Source organism: Cyanistes caeruleus, chromosome 10, assembly GCF_971803275.1.
Source record: "Cyanistes caeruleus chromosome 10, bCyaCae1.hap1.1, whole genome shotgun sequence".
Taxonomy (NCBI): Eukaryota; Metazoa; Chordata; class Aves; order Passeriformes; family Paridae; genus Cyanistes; species Cyanistes caeruleus.
The window spans coordinates 15,456,290-15,475,503 of NC_141710.1; the positions used below are offsets into that span (position 1 = coordinate 15,456,290).

Sequence of the window (19,214 nt, forward strand, 5' to 3'; positions counted from 1 at the left end):
CACATTTTGATCTCATGTTCTCAACATTAATCCCAGAGGAAGGACACTGGCATATCATGAGATATTGTACAAAAGCATGTGGAGTCATTTGAGTCGAGTCAGAGGACTCACAAGCCCACCAGGAGTTCAGGAGACACAAGGACATCTCCTAAAATAGCCAAGCTAAGCCGCAATGAGGAGGAACACCCTGATGCTGGGAAGACAGATCAGAAGTCAGCAGTAACCAATCCTACATCCTCTTTCCTCTTCATCTATTTCCCAGTTTTTGCTCTCTGGGAGAGCAAAAAATTTTTGGTTGGGCTGGGCAGCCCGAGCACCTGGGCTCGGCATCACCAGCAGTAGAGGCACCTCTGTGTGAACAGCAGGTGTCCCTGAGAGAGGTGGCACCAGCCACCAAGCACCAATAACCAGCCAAGCCCCAGTCACTTGCAAGGTGAAGGGTGCTCCACTGCTCACGGGTACACAACATGGCCTTTGAAGAAACCTCATTTTAAGGTATTTCACTTTCAACACCAGCTGAGGTGCAAAAATGTCTGAGTTTCTAGAATGTCAGCTTTCTTCTCTTTTTCCTGGCACGTGTAGAAATGGGGAACTGACTGCTCGGCACACGCGTGTTGTGATCGGGAACGGAAAACACCTGCAGCAAGTCTCTGCCAGGGCAGGTCGGGGCTGGCGCGGAGCAGCACCTCCCCTGCTATAGCCGGAAGGGAGGCACAGCGAACCGAGGCCACGGGGAGGAACAAATCCCACTGCCGCCTTCCTTGCTTGCATTGCGGCATTGCTCCAGGGAACGTCCAGAGCCTGAGCTTTCCTGCAGGTGTCACTCCTTTGGCAGGACCTCGGTGTGGAATCGCTGCCCTGCGCCTGGCACGCTGTGCACGGGTAAAGGAAGGTGAGCGTTTGGTGGGGGGAGTCCAGGAGGAACATAAAATACAGGGTAGAGCTGCTTTCCCCGGGTTACACTTTGCTGAGCAGCAGGCTGCATCCAGGCTGTCCTGATGAGAAATGATCAAAGCATCCAGCCTGCAGGACTGATCTAAACTTCGTTCTGAACCCTCTTACACCTTGGGCTTCCACCAAGGCGCCAGCCAGCACTACGTCCCACGGGGCAGCCACATGCCAAGTGACAAGAGTTTTCCCTCCCATGAATGGCATCATCACAGCTGGTGAGGGATGAATCTGGAGAAGAGAGAGCCTGGGCACTGGCTCAGACCTCCTCTGGTAAACAGAACTAGCAGGTCTGCCAGCACATCTGGCCTGAGAGACGCTTTACAGACGTGTCTCCAGACGTCCACGCCGAATTTCAGGTCTAGTTAATCCCCCTTTTATCAGCACAGGAATGTATTGCTTTTCACCAAACATAATCCTCTTTGCAATCATGTGTTCTGCCAAACGACAAACTTTCTGCTCCCATCCTTCTTTCCTGGGAGAGGATTTGAGGCAATAATCCGGGCCTACTGATTAATTTTTCTAATGAGCAAAGAACAAATGAGCACAGTACTGCAGGACACGTGCACACACGAACCTTGAAGCATTCCTGAGTTGTGACATGCTTTTGAGGGATGCTCTGAGCTGAAGGACTGAGGCTGGAAGCAGTGACCTTCTCTCACAGTGGCCCACAGGCAGCATTTGTCCTGATGTGGGCTGTCCATACTTCTTGTGGTTAGGGGCTGGAAGTCATAATACCTGCTATGCAATAATATATAATATAAAATAGCAACACAAGGAAAGGCACCTCGGGCGTCTCTGCCCATTCAGATCTAAAAAGACAGCCCTGAGTACGTGTGACTTGCTGGGACCTGAGGATGCTGAGAGCTTCCCAAGCCAGAGCAAGTTCTGTGTCTGGTTTGCACCACCCAGGGAGGAAAACATTTTTCCTGTCCTCATCCCTCAAAATGCTGAGAGGATGGGAATGCTGAATCTGTGACCCGCTCCTACTGCGGTACAAGCATGCCTTCCCACAAGGAGCTGTTAACCTCATCTCTCTGCCAAACTTCCAGCCCTTCCTGTGGGAAAGCTGGGATTTGGTGTGCACCCAGTGAAACACATGCTACTTAGCAAGCGGCTCCTCCACCGTACCAAAGGCGCCTAAAGGCAAATTATAAAGTATTCAGCTTCATTCTTTATAAAGGAAGCAGGTCATAGTGAGGAGGGAACCAGTCTCTTCTATCATGTCTACAGTGAGAGGATTAGAGGAAATGGCCTTTAGCTGAAATGGGAGATTCAGATTAGGTGTTAGAAAATTGTTTTTCACTGTTAGGGTGGTCAGGCACTGGAATAAGTTTCCTAGAGAGGTGATGGAGTCATGATCCCCGCAAGTGCTTAAAAGGCGCCTGGATCTGGTGCTGGGTTACAGTGGGTTGATGGTTGGACTGGATGATCTTGGAGGTCTGGTCTATGATTCTGTGCTTCCCTGCGTTCCTCTCGGCAGCGAGGCCAGGCAGGGCGCAGAGCGGGCAGCGCGGCCGGGCACTCGGACCCGCGGCAGCAGAGAGAGGGACGTGCCCACTGCAGTGCACCGAGTGGCGGAGCGGAGCGGGGCGGGGAGGCGGGGCCCGGCTCTGCCGATCTCGGAGATTGGGGCGTTCCGGGCGGCGTGGGCCGGGCCTGGGCCGGCCGCGAAAGGCGTTGACACTACGGGCGCCGCAGATCGAGCCCGGAGCGGCGGGGGAGCGGCTGCGGGTGAGCGGGCACGGGGCCGCGGCGGGAGCGGCAGGCCGGGGAGCGGGGAGGGCAGGACGGAGGGAGAGCAGGACGGAGGGGGGGCAGGACGCGGGGAGGCGGCGCGGAGCCGGAGGAGCGGCGGCGGGCGCAGGGGCCCTGGCGGCGGCACGCGGCCGCGCCGCATGTGGCGGTGCCCGCTGACCTTGAGGGGAGCGCGGCCCCGCGCATCGCCCGCGGCTCAGACGTGCCCGCCGCCGGCCGCCTATCGCCCGCACCGCTTATCTGGCGGCCCGCAGCTGGGCCCTGTGAGCGATAGCGGGGCCGCCCAGCCTCGCCGTGCGGCTGCTCAAACGTGCTCGCTGTTCTCTCTTCTCCTTGCCTTATTTCTGAAAGATTGGGGCCTGGCTGGAGGCCCTCGGGGAAGCATCGTGTACTCGGCCAGCATCCCTGCCAGGTGCGATGCCCGCAGGCCCTTTGTGCTTCCCTGCGCCTTCCCGGGTTTCCTTTTAGCAGGAATGCTCCTCCACATGCTCAGTCCACTCCTGCCCTGGTGGGGGCCTGCGGCCTCGGGTTGTCACTTGGGAAAGGCTTCTCAAATCTGTCGGCTTTTTCATCTCCACGTGTTCTTGCACTGAATAAAAGGTGAAATAAGAAATGGCCACTGTTAACCTTTGATCTCTGAATAGAACCTTGCAGACTCCCAGGTGTAGAGCTAATCCGCGCACACCTGAAGACCAGAGCCATTACTTAGCAGCGCTGCTCGAGGGCATACTCAGGTTGCTTGTTCCCAACCTCAACATCTGTCTAGTCACTCACTAAATTGCAGACCCTTTTCAAGAAGAAATGGAGAAGTAAATCAGTTGCAGTTCATCTTTCAGATATGTTTGCCGTTTACAGAGAACAGAATTTAGAATTTTAAAAGTTGCTGAAATTATTTTGGAGAGATGCACTTAGTGATTTTCAGAGACTTTTCAAAACAGAAATTGCCTTTGCAAAGTTGTACAGAACATAGCCATGTAGGAGGGATGTTCATGTTAAAAGTGTTTGGTCAGGGTTGGAGTTTGTGCTGCTTTGCATTTTGGGCTTCTGCCACTTCTTTCTGCCAATTGGACTCTTCCTGACATTGAGACAGACCCCAGACACCTTAGATATCTGGAGTCCATTGTCACAGTTGAGTAAATGCCTCTTGCCAGCACTCCCTGAATGGAGATGTTCTCACCATTAATAAGACCCTTGGCTGAAGTTAGCCAATGGAGACTGTATTCCTCATTTATACACCTGTCATTGCCCAGAGTTCAGCAGAAAGAGGTGATGTGTTCATTGGAGCTTATAATTGCCGTGGGAACTTTCAGGTTGCGTTCAAGGTTGATGGAGGTTCACTAATGTAGTGACTTATGTGGAAGTTTGTACAGAAAATCCACGGGCAAGCAGTGGCAGTAACTGACCTCAGCCATGTAATGTGGTGGTGGGAGAACAGCCTAACTTGACTTGTTATATTCTGAACTTCTAGGGATTTGGTGAAGTTGGTTTGCATTTGTCCAGAAGGCAATGGACCATGCCAGAGCAGCAATCTTTAACTTGGTAAGACATAATACCCCAATGCTGTTTATCTCTTGGTGGGCTGACGATACTGCAGAAGAAAGGTTCAATAACGTCTGTGTATGAGATTGTCTAATATTCCTTTTATATTTTTACGTGTAGTTCATTATCTACTTGAACATGCATGGATTATAGAATTGAGTATAGCTATCCTGTGCAACAGGTGGCTGTGTTGATGGAAGTGTATGAAAGATACTTGATGAGTAGTGAGCTATATTTATTCAAAAAATATCACTACTTATCAGTATTGGAGAAGATGATGAATCCAAAGCAGTGTTAGGTGCTGCTGTGTGGGTGGTGAGCCAAATGTCACTGCAAATAGCTGGCCATGATAAGGAAGTGGCTCAAGCAGTTCAGTGCTGGTGGGGTTATCAACTGCTATCGTGTTTTGGATCTCTGAGAGCTGGTAAGAAAGGGGGGCGGGCCTTGAACAAAGTTGCAGAAGGAAGTGCTGCTGAGGAAGCCATTCAAATGCCTACTGGGACAATCAGCATGTGTTCTATTGTTACTTGGGTGGTGGGAATTCAAACAAAAGTCCACCTTTTGAAAGCAACCTGTGCTTGAAACAAATGTGCAGGAGGAGATACTTCTGAACTTGTTCAGCCAAGCCTGCAGGTCCTAGAGAAGTTGGATTGTGAAATGACCCGAGGCTAGGACTGCAAGTGTGGTGGTTTGGTCTCTGAACAAGAATGGAGGATATGTGGGGTTGGAGCATGTCTTCTGTGTTAGGACATGCCTCCTCAAGTGGCATGTGAGGGAAGCCAAGTTGTGGAGCAGATGAGCAGGGGGAGTGTTAGGACAGACTTCAGTGTTGCCCTTTCCAAAATACAAGCAGGCAGCCACTTCACTGTGGGTAGTGTGGGTCAGAGTGGAGCTGTGGGTCTGAAACAACATTGGTTTCTTTTGTCCGGGCAAGCAGATACCTGGTCTCTTCACTTCTAGCTCTGACACGCAGTTTGAGAGTGAGCTGAGAACTGTGGATGAGCTGCTGAGGTTGTAACAGGGTTTAGGTGCTTGTTACTAGCTGCTTCTCCAGTACAGAAGAGAGTGCTGTTCCCAAAGCTATTCCTTTGGCCTTTTAGCCAGTTTCACTCTACTCCCCAGCACAACCATGGCTGCAGGCAATTTCAGCGTTTCTAATGGAAGCTGAGTGTTTCAGCCAGTGGCTGGCTATGCCTGGAATTGAGTTAATCTGAGCAGCTGCCTTGTGCACAGGCTGTTGTTCTGCAGGGGGCTGGGCTGTGCTTTGCACCTGTTTAGAAAAGTGGGCTCCAGACTGGAAGCTCTGCTTTGACACTGGTAAAAACCTGTCAAACAGTGCCAGTTGTTGGTCGGTGCAAGAGATGTAGCCTCAGTTTTCATGTTAGCTCAGGTAGCATAATGCCCATGGGTCATCTCTCTTCAACCTGGCTGCTCTGTAATACTACCATATGTGTAATAGTGTAATTTAAGGGTAGCCTTAAGGGAGTTTAATACAAAATTATCTGGGTGTTGGATTAGAGTATTTACATCAAAGTGGATGTGGCTGAAAGGCACAGCCATGGACGGTTGCTTCCCCTTTCCTGTCTTCATCAAAGTGTAAATTGTCCACATTCAAGTCTGATCTGTGCTCTGCTGACTGAGACCAGGAGTTTCTGTGTGAATCGGCCTCAGCCATGGGGTCACATGGGAAATGCTGATGCCATTGGCTGCTTCATATCTGTAACAGACTCCAGGCTAGACCCTGATCAGAGTGGCTCCAAGCTTCTGTAGGGTAAATGGAATCTAAATAGATTCTGGAGAGCCTGAGTGTGTCTGAGTCTTAACCGTGTTTAAAGCATCCAGCTTGACTTACTGATAGACCAAAGGCTCACTGCACTGGAGCAGCTGCAGATGGACCAGCAGAGTTTGGGCTGGAACACAGGTGCAGGGACTGTAGGCTGGCATAGCCAACTCTTCCATCACATGACTGCCTTTCCACAGTTTGGTGGTGAGCCAACGTCATACACACGCTTCAGCATTGCCCGGCAAATGGATGGAGACAACAGCCACGTGGAGATGAAGCTGGCTGCTGATGAGGAGGAAGGAGGGGAAATTGGGAGACCAGACCACCTGCATGCCAGCATGCCTCCTCCACGGAGGAATGGCAAGAACCTCTGCTTCATAATCATGGCAGCTGTTCTCCTCCTTTTGATTGGTAAGGAAATGAGGGAGACACCTTCATGAAGTGGACTCTGGAATTGAATGTAATCCGAGGTTGTTGATACGAATCTGTATTGTTTTGGGACATAATTCAACAACTGGGATCCAGGCCGCAGCCTCTTGTCACCAAGTATGTCTAGCTCAAACTTATGGTACAGCATTGGCACAAAGAATTGTGAAGTTTGATAGTGTAACTGTGACTTAGCTAAAGGGAAAACTGGTCCATGTCAAAGTTTTGGTTTTCCCTCCATTAACTCCTAACACGTCTGTAGAGATGCGGGTCAACAGATGAGTAAAGCCTTTGGCACTTGTCTCTTAAGGTTTTAACAATGCCATTGGCCTAAAGTGAGCATTTTCCTTCCCAAGTGGTGCTGGAGGAGCTGCCAAGTGCAGGATCAGATTTACAATGCCCTTAGAACATGCCAGCTCAGGCAAAATGTCAGGCTGCATATTTCTATCTGTCCTTGGGTAAGCCAGCTCATCAAAAATGGTGAGAGCATTCATCTTAAGCTGTGAAGCTTGTGTGGTGGGGTTCAATCATCTTTCTGCAGCACAAAGAAACACCTATTCTTTCCACAGGGTTTCTGATCGGCTACTTGAGTTATCGTGGACGAATGCAGAGGGTTAACAGGTGTCTGGATGGAAGTGGCAACTGCGAGATGACTCCTACTGCATCTTACTTCTCAGATGATGGAACAGAGGAAGAAGAGGTTCCTGGACCACGTATCTTATACTGGCCTGATCTCAGAAACATGTTGACAGCTAAACTGTCAGCTTCACGTCTTGAGAACAACCTGAGGTAACAGTTCCAGCAAGTTTATCTAGAGCTTTGAGAGAGGTGCAGCCTGTGAACAGAACTTGAGTTTATTTGGAGAATAAGGGCCTTATAGGTGATGTAGGGTGGCATGTTTTAAACTCGGGCTTAAATGGCTTTGCACGCTGCAGTGGTGCTGTAGACTAAGCTACACATGTATCTGTTGCCTACAGGCAAAGAGAAGGCAAGAATTCTTTTGAAGCTGGCAAGACTGAAGATGAGAACACTGCCAGACGCATTCATGAGCAGTTCACCAGCTTCCGTTTGGATGACGTGTGGAACGATGAGCACTACGTTAGGCTGCAGGATAAAGGCAGGTATGTTAATGAAGAGATGCACGTCTCGTCCATATAGCATGGGTACCTGTAGTCCTCAGCAAATGTGTGATTCCTGCTGAAAATGATGTGAAAATTGTGCGCCAGTTACCACAAAGTCAACCTCAATCTAGCCAAGGAATAACTGCTCCTGCCTCTTCTCAGGCTTTATAAATCCAGAGGGTCTGGTAGCAACACTCCGGATGTTTCCTAGGGCAGCTGTTTCCTCCAAGTATGCTTAGGAAGTGGAGACAAAAGAAACTTGAGTGAAAACTCAGTTGAAAGGCAGATTTCCTGTGTCTAAAACTGCTAGCACAGGTGACTCTGTCTTGTCACCCAGACAGAGTTGCACAACTGGCAGTGGCTCCTCCAGTAGCTCAGGAGGGTGTCAACCAGCATTGTGTTGTCTGACAGCTCACACCCTCGTGTCTTGCTTTCCCCTTTTTGTCAGGGAAATGAGTTTGCTTAGCTTCTCTTAGGAGGTGACTTGGAAGCAGAGATTCTTTCCGCTACTTGTCTTAGAAATCAGCCTTCATTAATGTCTCTGACCAACTCCAGAGATTCTTGCATGGAAGTACTGGGATGAGTCTGCCTGTTTCAGGTTCCATTGTCTTGATCAGAATTGTTAGAGCACAGACTGAATACAGTCAGAATACTGAGCTAATTAAGTTCTTGTGTGAAAGAGTATAACGTTGTCTCTCTATGTTTAACAGTAGCAACAACCAAGTGTCCATTATAGAAGATGGTCGAGAAGAGTTGTTGGAGAGCCCTGATGCATATGTGGCGTACAGCAAGAGCGGCACAGTTACTGTAAGTGACTCCAGGAGGATCCTGGAAATGTGTTTGTACACTTGAAAAATAAGTCCCTTGAAGATACAGAGTGTATAAAGCCCTTCCCAGTTAAGAGAGCTGAGTGGGATGGTCAGAGTGGGGAGAGGAATGGGCCCACACAGTATTCTTACTGCAGCAAGATGCAGGAGTAACTTTAAACTTCCCTGCTGGAATCCAGACAGGAACCTTGGCAGAAGTGCTGCTCCAACAGGCATCTTGTACTGTATCAGTTTACACTGGTGAGCTTCAGCTCCCTACTGTTGACAGTGACTCTGTAGGCTGTTTCAGGTGTCTTACTGACTTAGGAGTGCTGCATTCATAACCAGTGTTTCTGTTGCAGGGCAAACCCATCTATGTGAACTACGGGGAGAAAGAGGATTTTCAGAAGCTCCGAAATGTGGGGATTCCAATGAAAGGAACTATAATCATCTTCAGAGCTGGAAAAATAACCCTTGCTGAGAAGGTAAGCAGTGTCTGCCCCAAAGCTTGGCTAGACTTGGCAGCAGGAAGCTATGCTTCCTGCTCTTAGAGGTGCAGAAGTATGTCTGTCTTCAGGTCTGTAAAACTCATGTATGTAGGATTTTTCTGCAGGCCTGGTCTTGCTTGTTTGCACTAAGGCTCCACATGCAGGTCTGGATACTGAGGCTGAGTCGAGCTTGTTGCTGTTCATGGTGCCATTCTTCTTGGCCTTAAGCAGTTTGCTGGGACAACCAGGCCTCTGGAGTGGTGGGGCTGGGAGGCAGCCTGGGAGCAGAGCTGGCTAATGTCACTAGATACAGCCATAAGGCTGCTAAAAGCAGGACAGCCTTGCCTCCAGGACACCCCTTGCTGCTGTAACCAGGTACTTTCAAAGCTTGGCTGTAGTGTGCCATTTGGGCCCTTGCTGACTGTCCCTTTGGACCACATGGCAGTGCTGGCACTGTGTGTGCAGCTGGTGACCTTGCAAGCTGCTGTAGTGTTCCCTCTATAGAGAAAAGAACCAAGTAGCCAAGCAACCTAAAGGATCCAAGTGTTTCTGTATGCAAGCCTGTTCCATACCTGATCCAGACCTGCCCCTCAAATGGCTGCTTTTGGGGGGGGCTGTGGCACAGGACCCTTTGCAGTTGGACTGCCTGTCTGCAGGCATCTGACAGAGACAGTGCTGGAAAGTGCTTCCAAAAAATGTTATCACTGGTTCTCCAGTCCCTTTCCCACTTTTCAAAGTGGAGTCTAGCCTTACAAGAGTGTTTGTACCAGTGGCATACCAGAGCTGGGCTGCAGGTGTGTTAAAAAGGGACCTGGCTGGCCCATTCTGCCTCTATTTTCCATGTGAAGATGAGCCTCCAGTGGCTGCTTGTCTTGAGACTAACGTCATCTTGGGAAAACAGATGGAGCATAATCAAAATTAAATAACATTAAATTTTAAGCTGCTCCAGGAGCAAGTATGAGCTGAAAGAATCATAGACTGAGACACTGTGGTGTGTCCTAACTGTTCAGAAGAATGTTAGACACACCTGGAGTAGGGCTGAGCTGCTGGGATTCAGCTGCCTTATGTACCTGTCAGGTAGCTGTTAAAATCTGTTGTGGAGTTGGGCACTGAGAAGCACAACCCTTCACACCGTCACTCCATGTTCTTGCCTGGACTCCCCTTGCTTGCAGTGCAGATGTGCATTAATGTTTCTCTTTGCTACAGGTTGCAAATGCCAGAAAGGAAGGAGCAGTTGGTGCCCTGATGTACCTGGACCCCTCAAATGGCAGGAAGGCAGATTCATATGTCCCCTTTGGACATGTGAGTATGTAACTGTTTCCCCTGTTTGAATTGGAGAGCCTCTGGCTGTGGGCTGCAGCCTGGGGCAGTCCTGCAGGCCTCTGGCTCAGCAGCATCCTTGTGTAGATGAAAACTGTTGGACTCTGGTGAGATGAGGTCTTCTCTTGCTTTTCACAGGCCCACCTTGGAACTGGAGACCCTTTCACCCCAGGCTTCCCTTCTTTCAACCACACCCAGTTCCCACCAGTGGAATCTTCTGGACTACCTCATATTCCTGTTCAAACTATCTCTAGAGAAACAGCAGCCAAACTGTTCGGGTAGGTGTTTCTCCTGTGTTGCAGGCTGAGGTGCTGTGGCCTCTTGCAGGAGTGAGGGTGGTGTGAGATGCTGTGAGACAGAGAGCTCTCTGCTGCTCTCTGCTGTGTGTGGCAGGGAGCATGTTCTGGAACTGGCTGGAGAAGAGTCACTTGTGTCCATGTCTCGTGTATTAAAGATTCAACTTAATCTAGTGTTGGATTCCTTTTGGCCTCTATATTCTACCCCTCCCTGCATAATTAGCGGTACAGAACTGCAAACTCTCTCCTAGGCAGGCCCTGAACGAGGTTGCACCTGCAGTTGCAGGTGTGCATTTTTCACACAACAGCTAAATTAGGTCAGAGCTGGATAATGAGTTCAAAGGATCTTCCTTTTTCTCTCAGAAAAATGGATGGAGAAAAATGCCCTCAGGAGTGGACATCTGGTATCGTGGGATGTAAGGTGACAATGAGCAGCAACATGACAGTGAAACTGACTGTGAACAACATTATGGTGGATAGGAAGATTCTGAACATCTTTGGTGTTATCAAGGGATTTGAAGAACCAGGTAACAGCAGCTGTATTGCGGCTCAGTCTTGAAAGGAACCCTTCCTCTTCTGTGGTCATTGGAATGTGACAGCTGCTCCCAGACAGATGACAGTTCTTTCTCAGCAGATCCAAGGCCTTCCCCTGAGGATCAAAGAGAAATCTGAACTGTGCTGCCAGGGAAAGGCTAAATAAAAGCACTGAGTGTGCCAGATTCAGGGATCAGACTGCAGACTCTCTCCCTAGTACAGAAGCTGAAAGCTGCTCTTCTCATAAATGGTATTTGCAATCTGAAGCTTGCAGCTCAGGTCTTGATGGTGTCTCCTTTACAGATCGGTACGTTGTGATCGGAGCCCAGAGAGACTCCTGGGGCCCAGGAGCAGCCAAGGCTGGTGTTGGCACTGCCATCCTGTTGGAGCTTGCCCAGGTGATCTCGGACATGGTGAAAAATGGTAAATATTTGTGAACAAAAGCACAAGGGTGGGAGGAGATGCAGGTCCAGCTCTCTGTGTTATCACAGGAGAGCCCAATTGCAAAGCAGTCCTTAAGAAGGTGTAGGGAATCTGACAAAGCTTCCTGAGAGGCCATTACTTGTCCAATACAACTTGTCTGCAGTGAGCATTTGCTTCCCTGGGACTGCCTGCCTATATCTGGTATGGCTCAAATACAAGAGTGTCCTTGGATAACACAGGACACAAACTTTAAACTTGAGCTGTCTGTTGGACAGCCAGGCCCGAAGTGGGAAGTCTCTGAAGTGTCTGACCAGCTGGAGCAGTGGGGACTGCATGGTGGCAATTAGTGTGAGAACACATGTCTCCAGGGTTAATTTTGGGCTCAGGCAGCTAAACAAAACAGTGAAAATGCAGACAGCATTGTTCTCCTGCGCAGCTCTGCAGCATGTGGGGGCAGGGTACAGTGTCCATGCAATGTGCACATTTCTCTGCAGCAGCGCTGTCTGAGGAGTGGGCAATTCATCATCCCAGGCCTGCAGTGCTAATCTGCATCTCCATGGGGGAAGGGCAGACATCTCAGTCTCTCTCTGTCTTTACAGATGACTACAAACCACGGCGCAGCATTATCTTTGCTAGCTGGAGTGCGGGAGAGTATGGAGCTGTGGGTGCTACCGAGTGGTTGGAGGTAATGGTTATTTATTAATAGAGTTCTGCAGGATGGCTGTGCAGTTGTTCCAACACATCCTGGTGTTGGACTGCTACTGCTCATTATTAAAATACTTGTTTTGTTCTAGGGGTACTCCACCACGCTGCATGCCAAAGCCTTCACTTACATCAACTTGGATACTGCAGTCCTGGGTAACCTGCTACTCTTTGAGTTTCTTGAAATTGTATGGGACTAGAATAGCTTGAACAGACATCTCTTAATCTCTAGGAATGGGGGCTGTGCCAGAGGTGGCTGGGGGGTGTTTGGCTGAAGACTGGCATGACTCTATTTATTCTCCTCCTATCAATGAAGCTGGGAGGCTGGTGCAGCCTAAGCCATGAGGAGTCAACTCTGCTAAACCCCAGTAGACTGTCCTGTGCCTGTTGAAAGTCCTTTGAACAACTGGAGCAGGCAGCTCTAGCAGTAGTGGATGATTGTGCCAGTATGTTAAATGCTCTTTCATTTTTGCAGGCTCCAGACACGTGAAGATTTCTGCTAGCCCGTTGCTGTATTCATTGCTGGAGGCAACTATGAAGAGGGTGAGTTGGAGGACCTTGGTCTGATCAAGGTGACTGTGGTTTTAAGGAGGAACTGAAAGCAGACAGAGCTGTGCCAGGTCACTTTGCCCACTTGACACCTTCTGAGGAGAAAGACCCATTTAGGAGAAAAACCTGGGATATTCTGAAGGGCCCTGTTTGAAATCAGCTGGGCTCTGGAAATTGAAGTTCACACATGCAGAATCTAAAATCAGCAAATGCCACAGTTCAATGGCAGATGTGTCAGTGTGGAGAAATGCTAGGGGAGCACACATGACTCTGGCATCTGCACAGCAGTGTAAGCTCCAGGATGGGTCTGGAAGCCCAAGCAGAGGTCAGAACAAGTGCAGTGACTGTCATCTCTGTGCAGGTAAAGGACCCCGCAAACGATTCAAGATACCTGTATAGCAGAGTTGGCTCTGACTGGATAAAGAGAGTGTAAGTATTCTCATCCATCTCTTTGGGAAAGCAGATATCCATAAAGGAGCAAACAATATGGATTCTGCTGTCTGGCGTAGGCTCTGCCTTCTGAAGTGGGGTCAGGCAAGCCTGAACAGTACAGCACTAACTGTGCTGCCCCAAGCTGGCTGAGGCAGCCCAGACACCTTCCTGCAGGACAGGAACAGCCTTGTACCAAGGTCCTTGTCCTTGCACTTTGTTCCCTGTCCAGTGGCAGGGAATGGACAAGTAGGATCAGGGATTTGGTTGGGACTCCTTCAGTCTTGTCTAGAGCTCTGCTGGCTCAGAACTTCAATCGTAGAGCTTGTAGCTTTTCTCCTACAATGTCCAAACTAGTTAGTAACTACTCAGTGCTTATCTTTTGCAGTGTTCCCCTTGATCTGGATAATGCAGCATTCCCTTTTCTGGCCTACTCGGGAATTCCAGTGGTTTCCTTTGGTTTCTACGATGTAAGTAATGTGTGCTTGCCTGGTGTGCTCATTCCATGCAGACTGCTGTAAGGGTATCTGCTCTCCAGGATGGCAGAGCAAAAGGTTCTGTCCAAGCTCAATGTCCTGACAAGAGCCTTTCAGAGGGAGGAGGTGCAGCCTCTGGACCTGGTGGCTGTGGCAGTACTTGCTGTCAAGACTGCTCCTGGGACAAGGCTCGCCTATAGACTCTGTTCCAAAGTACTTGCAGGTTTTTGGGGAGAAGGGTCACTTGCTTTTCTGGAGGCTAGCATGTCAATGAATCAGAAGCTAAAAGCAATAGAAAGATGTCAAGCTGTTGCTGCACCAGTGAAAGACTGTTCTACAGCCTGCTGGTGAGCAAGCAAAGGGCATTGTGGATGCAATATCATTGCCCAGAGCAAGTAGTTGCATCAAACTGTTCCAGCCTGCTGCTATAGCTTGGGGATAACATCAGCGCAGCAGCCTGTCTTGTTACCGCAGGTGTGCAGCTGGGAGCCGTAGTGATAGCAGCTGCCTGTCTTAGGAATGCTTGGGGTATGTTAGTGTCAGACTTGTTTCACAAAAACATTTGAGTTATCCTGACAGGAAGGGTTGGAGGGTGCTGCAAGCACATACCAGACCAAGTGGTGAGATTTGCCCACCTGCATTTCTGCAGTGAACTCTGAGGGGATAAAGGTCTGTCTGTCTTTGGGTCTAAATAACATGCAGAACATTTTGCTGGTCACTGGAAGCTGTCAGGGATGACGTACAAGAGCTCCATTCCCTTCCCAGTGCTTTGGAGTTTTGCCGCTTGAGTCTTTTCTGCTTAGCAGCACAGGGAGTTGGGATGTTGTGGAGGTAACAAGTTACCTATGGTGGGAGATGAAAAAAGTCTAACTGGAAAAGCATTTTTGGCTAACTTCAATACCTTCTTTCTTGCAGGAGGATGATGAATATTTCCTTTTGGGCACTACTATGGACACTTTGGCTAACCTGAAAGAGAAGACTGATAAGTTGTATCCTCTCATGCTTACTGCTGCAGAAGTTGCTGGACAAATAGCTCTCAGGCTGACCCATGACCATGAGCTCTTCCTGGACTTTGATAGATACAGTGAAGAATTGCTATCATTCCAGGAGAAGCTTTGGCACTTCGATTCCCATGTGAAGGTTAGAAGGACTCTGAGTTCACCAAATCCCTGATGATCATGGGGCCGTGTGCTAATAAGGCCCCATGCCAGTGGATACAGCAGGGTGGACACCTTTCCCTTTTAGACGTAAAACAGTAGTGAAGTGCGAACAGAATTGATGTTTGTTATGGAGCAGTGCAGGCAGAGTAGCTGTGGCAGGCAGATTTAGCTGATCTGGATGTCATGAGCTCTTGAGGAAATGGATGTGAACAGTTCCTTCTCTGGTTATCATTCACCGTATAGTACAGCTTTGCATCTCATTTAAAGGTCTGCTGAAAATCTGCAAGAAACTGGGTAGAACCTCAGAAGAGCTTGCCAGGAGCTTGTTCTGCTACTTGGCTAAACTGCCAAAAAAAAAAAAAAACCAAAAAACCCCCAACATTTTCTTTTGGTAAGAGAGTAGCAAAAGAAGAAAATCAGGTTTGCTAACAGCTCCTCCCTTGCAGGCACTGGGGCTGACCTTGAACTGGCTGTATTTTGCCCGTGGAGACTTCCAGCGAGCTGCAGATGCACTGAGAAGAGACATCGCAAACAGTGACAGGGAAAACAGGATTGTCCGCAGAGCTCTGAATGACAGGATGATGAAGGTGGGTATCTTCAACTGGTTTTTCTTCCTTCACACAGGAAGAGAGTGCTGGATGGGATGGGCCTTCCCCTAAGGGGCTATGGGCACTGTGCAGACTGGTGTCTCTTCTACTTGCATAGTGGCAACATGATGGCTTGCTCACGAGAGAGGGTCTGGCCCTTGCTGAGCTGCTGTGGGAAAGGGCTTAGTGGGGATCAGAGGTTAGCAGCTTGTGTTGGGGCAGATAAGGAAAGAAAAGCTTGGGAGGTGGCAGTCTAACATTAAATTTGTGCCTCTACTCAGGTGGAATACGACTTCCTCTCCCCATACCTCTCACCGAAAGATACTCCCTTCCGCCACATCTTCTTCGGCAAAGGCAGCCACACCCTGCAGAGTCTGCTGGAGAACTTGGAGCAGCTGGCAGTCAACAAGACCAGTGTGGATGTGAACAAGCTGAAAGAGCAGCTGGCCCTGGCGACCTGGACCATTAAAGGAGCTGCCAATGCTTTAGTGGGCGATATCTGGAATACAGACAATGAAATCTAGACACAGCAAACACCTGGATTACCCATCTAAGGTACAGGAGAGCTGTGTGCTCTCACGGGAGCACAGCTTCCTTCCTGGCCCCAGCCCCAGCAGAGGGCCTTGCTGTGTAGATCTAGTTCCACCTGTAGCAACACACACAAACTCCCTGTACCTCAGATTAGGCATTGGCATGATTTTTAAATGGCAGCTTCTTGCAGACTTCCAGTACTTTAGATATTGTGAAACCTAAACAAAACCCCCTGAAACCTAAGTGAAACCCACTTGCTAACATGGCATTACTTTCCTGTAGATATTCTGGCAACAAAACGTTTTTGACCAAAGTTGAGCATAAAATTTAAATCTCCCCTTGAAAAATTCACAGGAAGCAGTTTTAAATTTGTTACTAAGATTACCATGAAGTCTTCTCTGACCAGGCTCTCACCTAACCACAGTCCAAACCGGTCATGTACAGCTGCTTATGAGGTTTTCTACCTCCAGTGTACTTAAAAACTAAGAGCTCAGGTGTTTCCTGAACTGGTACTTTGAATGGGGAGGTACCTCATGTACTCAGGCTTTTAATTGTTGGTCACCTAAACCTAGTAACAAAACAGGGAATGGATTCCTCTCAACACTGATAATGAGGATCCCTTCTCTGGCAGGAAGCTGCAGAGAGCTGCAGTTCAAAAATTAAACAATGTAGTAATAGCCCACAAGTGCTGGATTATCAGCAAGCTCTGAAGTGCTCGGCCTGCCTTAACTCAACAGCAGGGTCCCAGTGACATCTTGCTTCTGCCAAGGCAGGTTATCAATACCCAGGGAAAAATGACCCAAAGATGATTCCATGTCCCCTTGATACTCTCAGCTGGCACCTCAGCAAGTCCTGCAGCATTGAGAAATGGCTTTAAACTGGCACTTCAGACCTTGCTGCTTAGGGGCCTTGTGTGAAATCGAGTATCTTGCTCGCCAAACCCTGTTTGACTGATGTCATTTTGCAGGTTGGCTCTTGTTTGGCACTGAGATATTTATTTCTTTATTTATTTATCAGTGACAGTGTTCACTATAAATGGTGTGTTTTTTTTATAGAAGATAATTATCGGAAGCAGTGCCTTCCATAATTATGACAGTTATACTGTCGTTTTTGAATAAAGCAGCATCTGCTATTACAGTCTAACATGATACTGGAACTTTGCATTTAAAATAATCAAAACAAGCCCTTCAAAAAACTAGCAATTAAGCTCTCTGTGGCGAAAACACCCCTCTGGAAGAAACTTGAATTTGCAAACCTGGTAGTGAGTCTCCAGGTTGTGCTCCAAAGCAATCCTTGAAATACCGAAAACCTGGGTGGAAATTCCAGTACTAGAAATGTGTCTTCCTTGCAGGGTCTGTGGCTCTCTGTGGGCTTCAGACTTCTTCCTGCTCCCCTTTCTGGATGCCATGTGCTCTCCCAGGGAGCACAGCTTCCTTCCTGGCCCTGGTCCCAGCAGAGGGCCTTGCTGTGTAGCCCTAGTTCCACCTGTGGCAACACACAAAAACTCCCTGTACCTCAGATTAGGCATTGGCACGATTTTTAAATGGCAGCTTCCTGCAAACTTCCAGTACCTTATGTATCATGAAACCTAACTGACATTATCGGGGGCAGTGTCTCCCATAATGTGTAAAGAACAAGGTAGTTTTTGCCTACCACAGTGTTATATCGGAGGCAGTGACCTCCATATGTTGCACTATGGGTGTACGTAATTATCGGGGACAGTGTTTCCCATAATTGTTCTATGCTTATCACGCAAGGTCATCTGCGAAGCTTGATGGTTAGTATCTAACATGGATTAATTTCCTGCAGTCCTATTTTTTCACTCTCCTGTGGTGATGCAGATATAAACTTCAGTCTGTTATGTACATCCTTAGACTCTTCCTTCTCCATAGGCTGAACTTTTTCAAATAGCTGTGCTGTCTTGAATTGGCTTCCTGCCTCCAGTCACGGGAGTGGTGCTTGAGTGTTTAGTGGAAACTAGGCTAGTTAGACTGTGTGCTCTGTGGTGTGCTAAACTTCCTTCAAATTAGTGACAGAGACCTGAGGAATTAAAGGTGAATGTAGGGCTTGGGGCTGACAGCTGTCCGGAGGGCTCTGGTCACTGCTCTGGATGGTGCATGTAACATTTTGAGAGGCTGACCTGCTGTGGCACTGGGAGGGTGCTGGTATGTGTGCATGGGCCGCTCACTCTCCAGTTCTGGCTGGAAATTCCAGTCTTGCCCCCTTGGGTGTTGCATGGAGAGAGGAAAATAAGTGGCAGCTTTCTAATGGTGCCGCTCTGCTGTGTGACCTGAAGCTGAGCACTGCTGTTGTGTGACACCTGCTAAACTGTGCTGCCTGTTCCCAGTGGCTGTTGCCAGCCCTGTACTTTGCAATTTGATCTGGCATTTGAATCTAACATGCAGCTTAGTTTTAACCTAAACTCTGCAGTTTGATCTGGCATTTAAATCTAATGTGAGCGAGTGACCTGAGCCCCAGCAGTAGTCCTTAAGGGAAAGAACACTGTTCAGCTGGAGCTCCACAAGGAATGGGCAGGGACTGGCCTCCAGCCTAGTTACTGAGCTCAGTGCTCACCAGCTTGGAGGGCTGGATTTTCATCAGTCTCTAGAAACTTGATGCCCAGGCTTGTGCAACTTGTTGCTCTTCCTTAACTTCTCTTAACTCTCTAACTTCCTACAGCCCTGTCTGTTTTAAGTGTTTCCTAGTTACATTTCCCTGGATAGCATCTAAGAGCTGCTGTCTGGGAATCCTCACTGTGGTGTTTGCATGCATCTTGATGTCAGACTTAATCTTGTGCTTTGTAGCCAGCAGAGAGAGACAAAAGACAGCTTGTCTCCTGGCTAGGCAGCACAGCCGTGACTACTGGGATGTTGGGATGGCTCACTCAGTGCTGGCATCTGACTGCTGTGGGGTGCTAAACTGTTTCTGGATGTTTCTGGATATTCTGCTGTTCGCTTGACAAAAGTATTTTTGAAGCTTGAACACTCAGCTTCTTTTGTGGGGTTCTGGATTACCTGCTGTCTGCTTTAATAAAGTTTTTGAAGCTTGAACATTCACCTTCTCTTGTGACTTCTTGCAAAGCCATGATGCTGTTGTGGCATTGTGGCCATGGGTGAGCTTGGGCAGCTGGAGGGAGGCTGGTGCTCTGTTTCCATCAGAGCTGGTATGTAGCAGCTCCAGGAACTTAGCTCATGTGCAGTAGCAAGTCTGAACAGCAGTGCTGCTCAGCTGAGCCCTGCCTTACCACAGACAACTGCAATAATGACTCTGGTAATGAGATGGAGGAGCACAACTGTCTGCAAGCCCCCAGACCTTCCCCTCCTTTCATGTCCTACTTC

General features: G+C 48.8%; 1 protein-coding gene across 5 annotated transcripts; it reads left to right on the plus strand.

Moving 5' to 3' along the window:
* Nucleotides 1-311: 311 nt before the first annotated feature.
* Nucleotides 312-18,926, plus strand: TFRC (transferrin receptor). 5 transcript variants are annotated; one of them, XM_086843082.1, is made up of 20 exons: nt 312-495; nt 583-892; nt 4,175-4,245; nt 6,226-6,439; nt 7,024-7,243; nt 7,432-7,575; nt 8,286-8,382; nt 8,744-8,866; nt 10,076-10,171; nt 10,328-10,467; nt 10,849-11,012; nt 11,323-11,442; nt 12,042-12,127; nt 12,237-12,300; nt 12,620-12,687; nt 13,055-13,122; nt 13,511-13,592; nt 14,514-14,738; nt 15,205-15,345; nt 15,627-18,926. In XM_086843082.1, the coding sequence occupies exons 3-20, from the start codon at nt 4,213-4,215 to the stop codon at nt 15,867-15,869; spliced, it is 2,328 nt and encodes a 775-aa protein (XP_086699208.1). In that variant the 5' UTR covers nt 312-495; nt 583-892; nt 4,175-4,212; the 3' UTR covers nt 15,870-18,926. The 5 variants fall into 5 exon arrangements, with proteins under 5 accessions (XP_086699208.1, XP_086699207.1, XP_086699206.1 ...); XM_086843081.1 differs by lacking the exons at nt 312-495; nt 583-892 and adding an exon at nt 2,020-2,682; XM_086843083.1 differs by lacking the exons at nt 312-495; nt 583-892 and adding an exon at nt 2,783-3,118.
* The last annotated feature ends 288 nt before the right edge of the window (nt 18,927-19,214 follow it).

Excerpts from the sequence above, each read along its gene's own strand:
- TFRC (XM_086843080.1), top strand. The coding sequence starts at position 2,377 with ATGATCTTGGAGGTCTGGTCTATGATTCTGTGCTTCCCTGCGTTCCTC. Across the intron at positions 8,383-8,743 it reads GCAAGAGCGGCACAGTTACT|GGCAAACCCATCTATGTGAA; the intron begins GTAAGTGACTCC and ends TTTCTGTTGCAG. Across the intron at positions 12,128-12,236 it reads GTGCTACCGAGTGGTTGGAG|GGGTACTCCACCACGCTGCA; the intron begins GTAATGGTTATT and ends GTTTTGTTCTAG.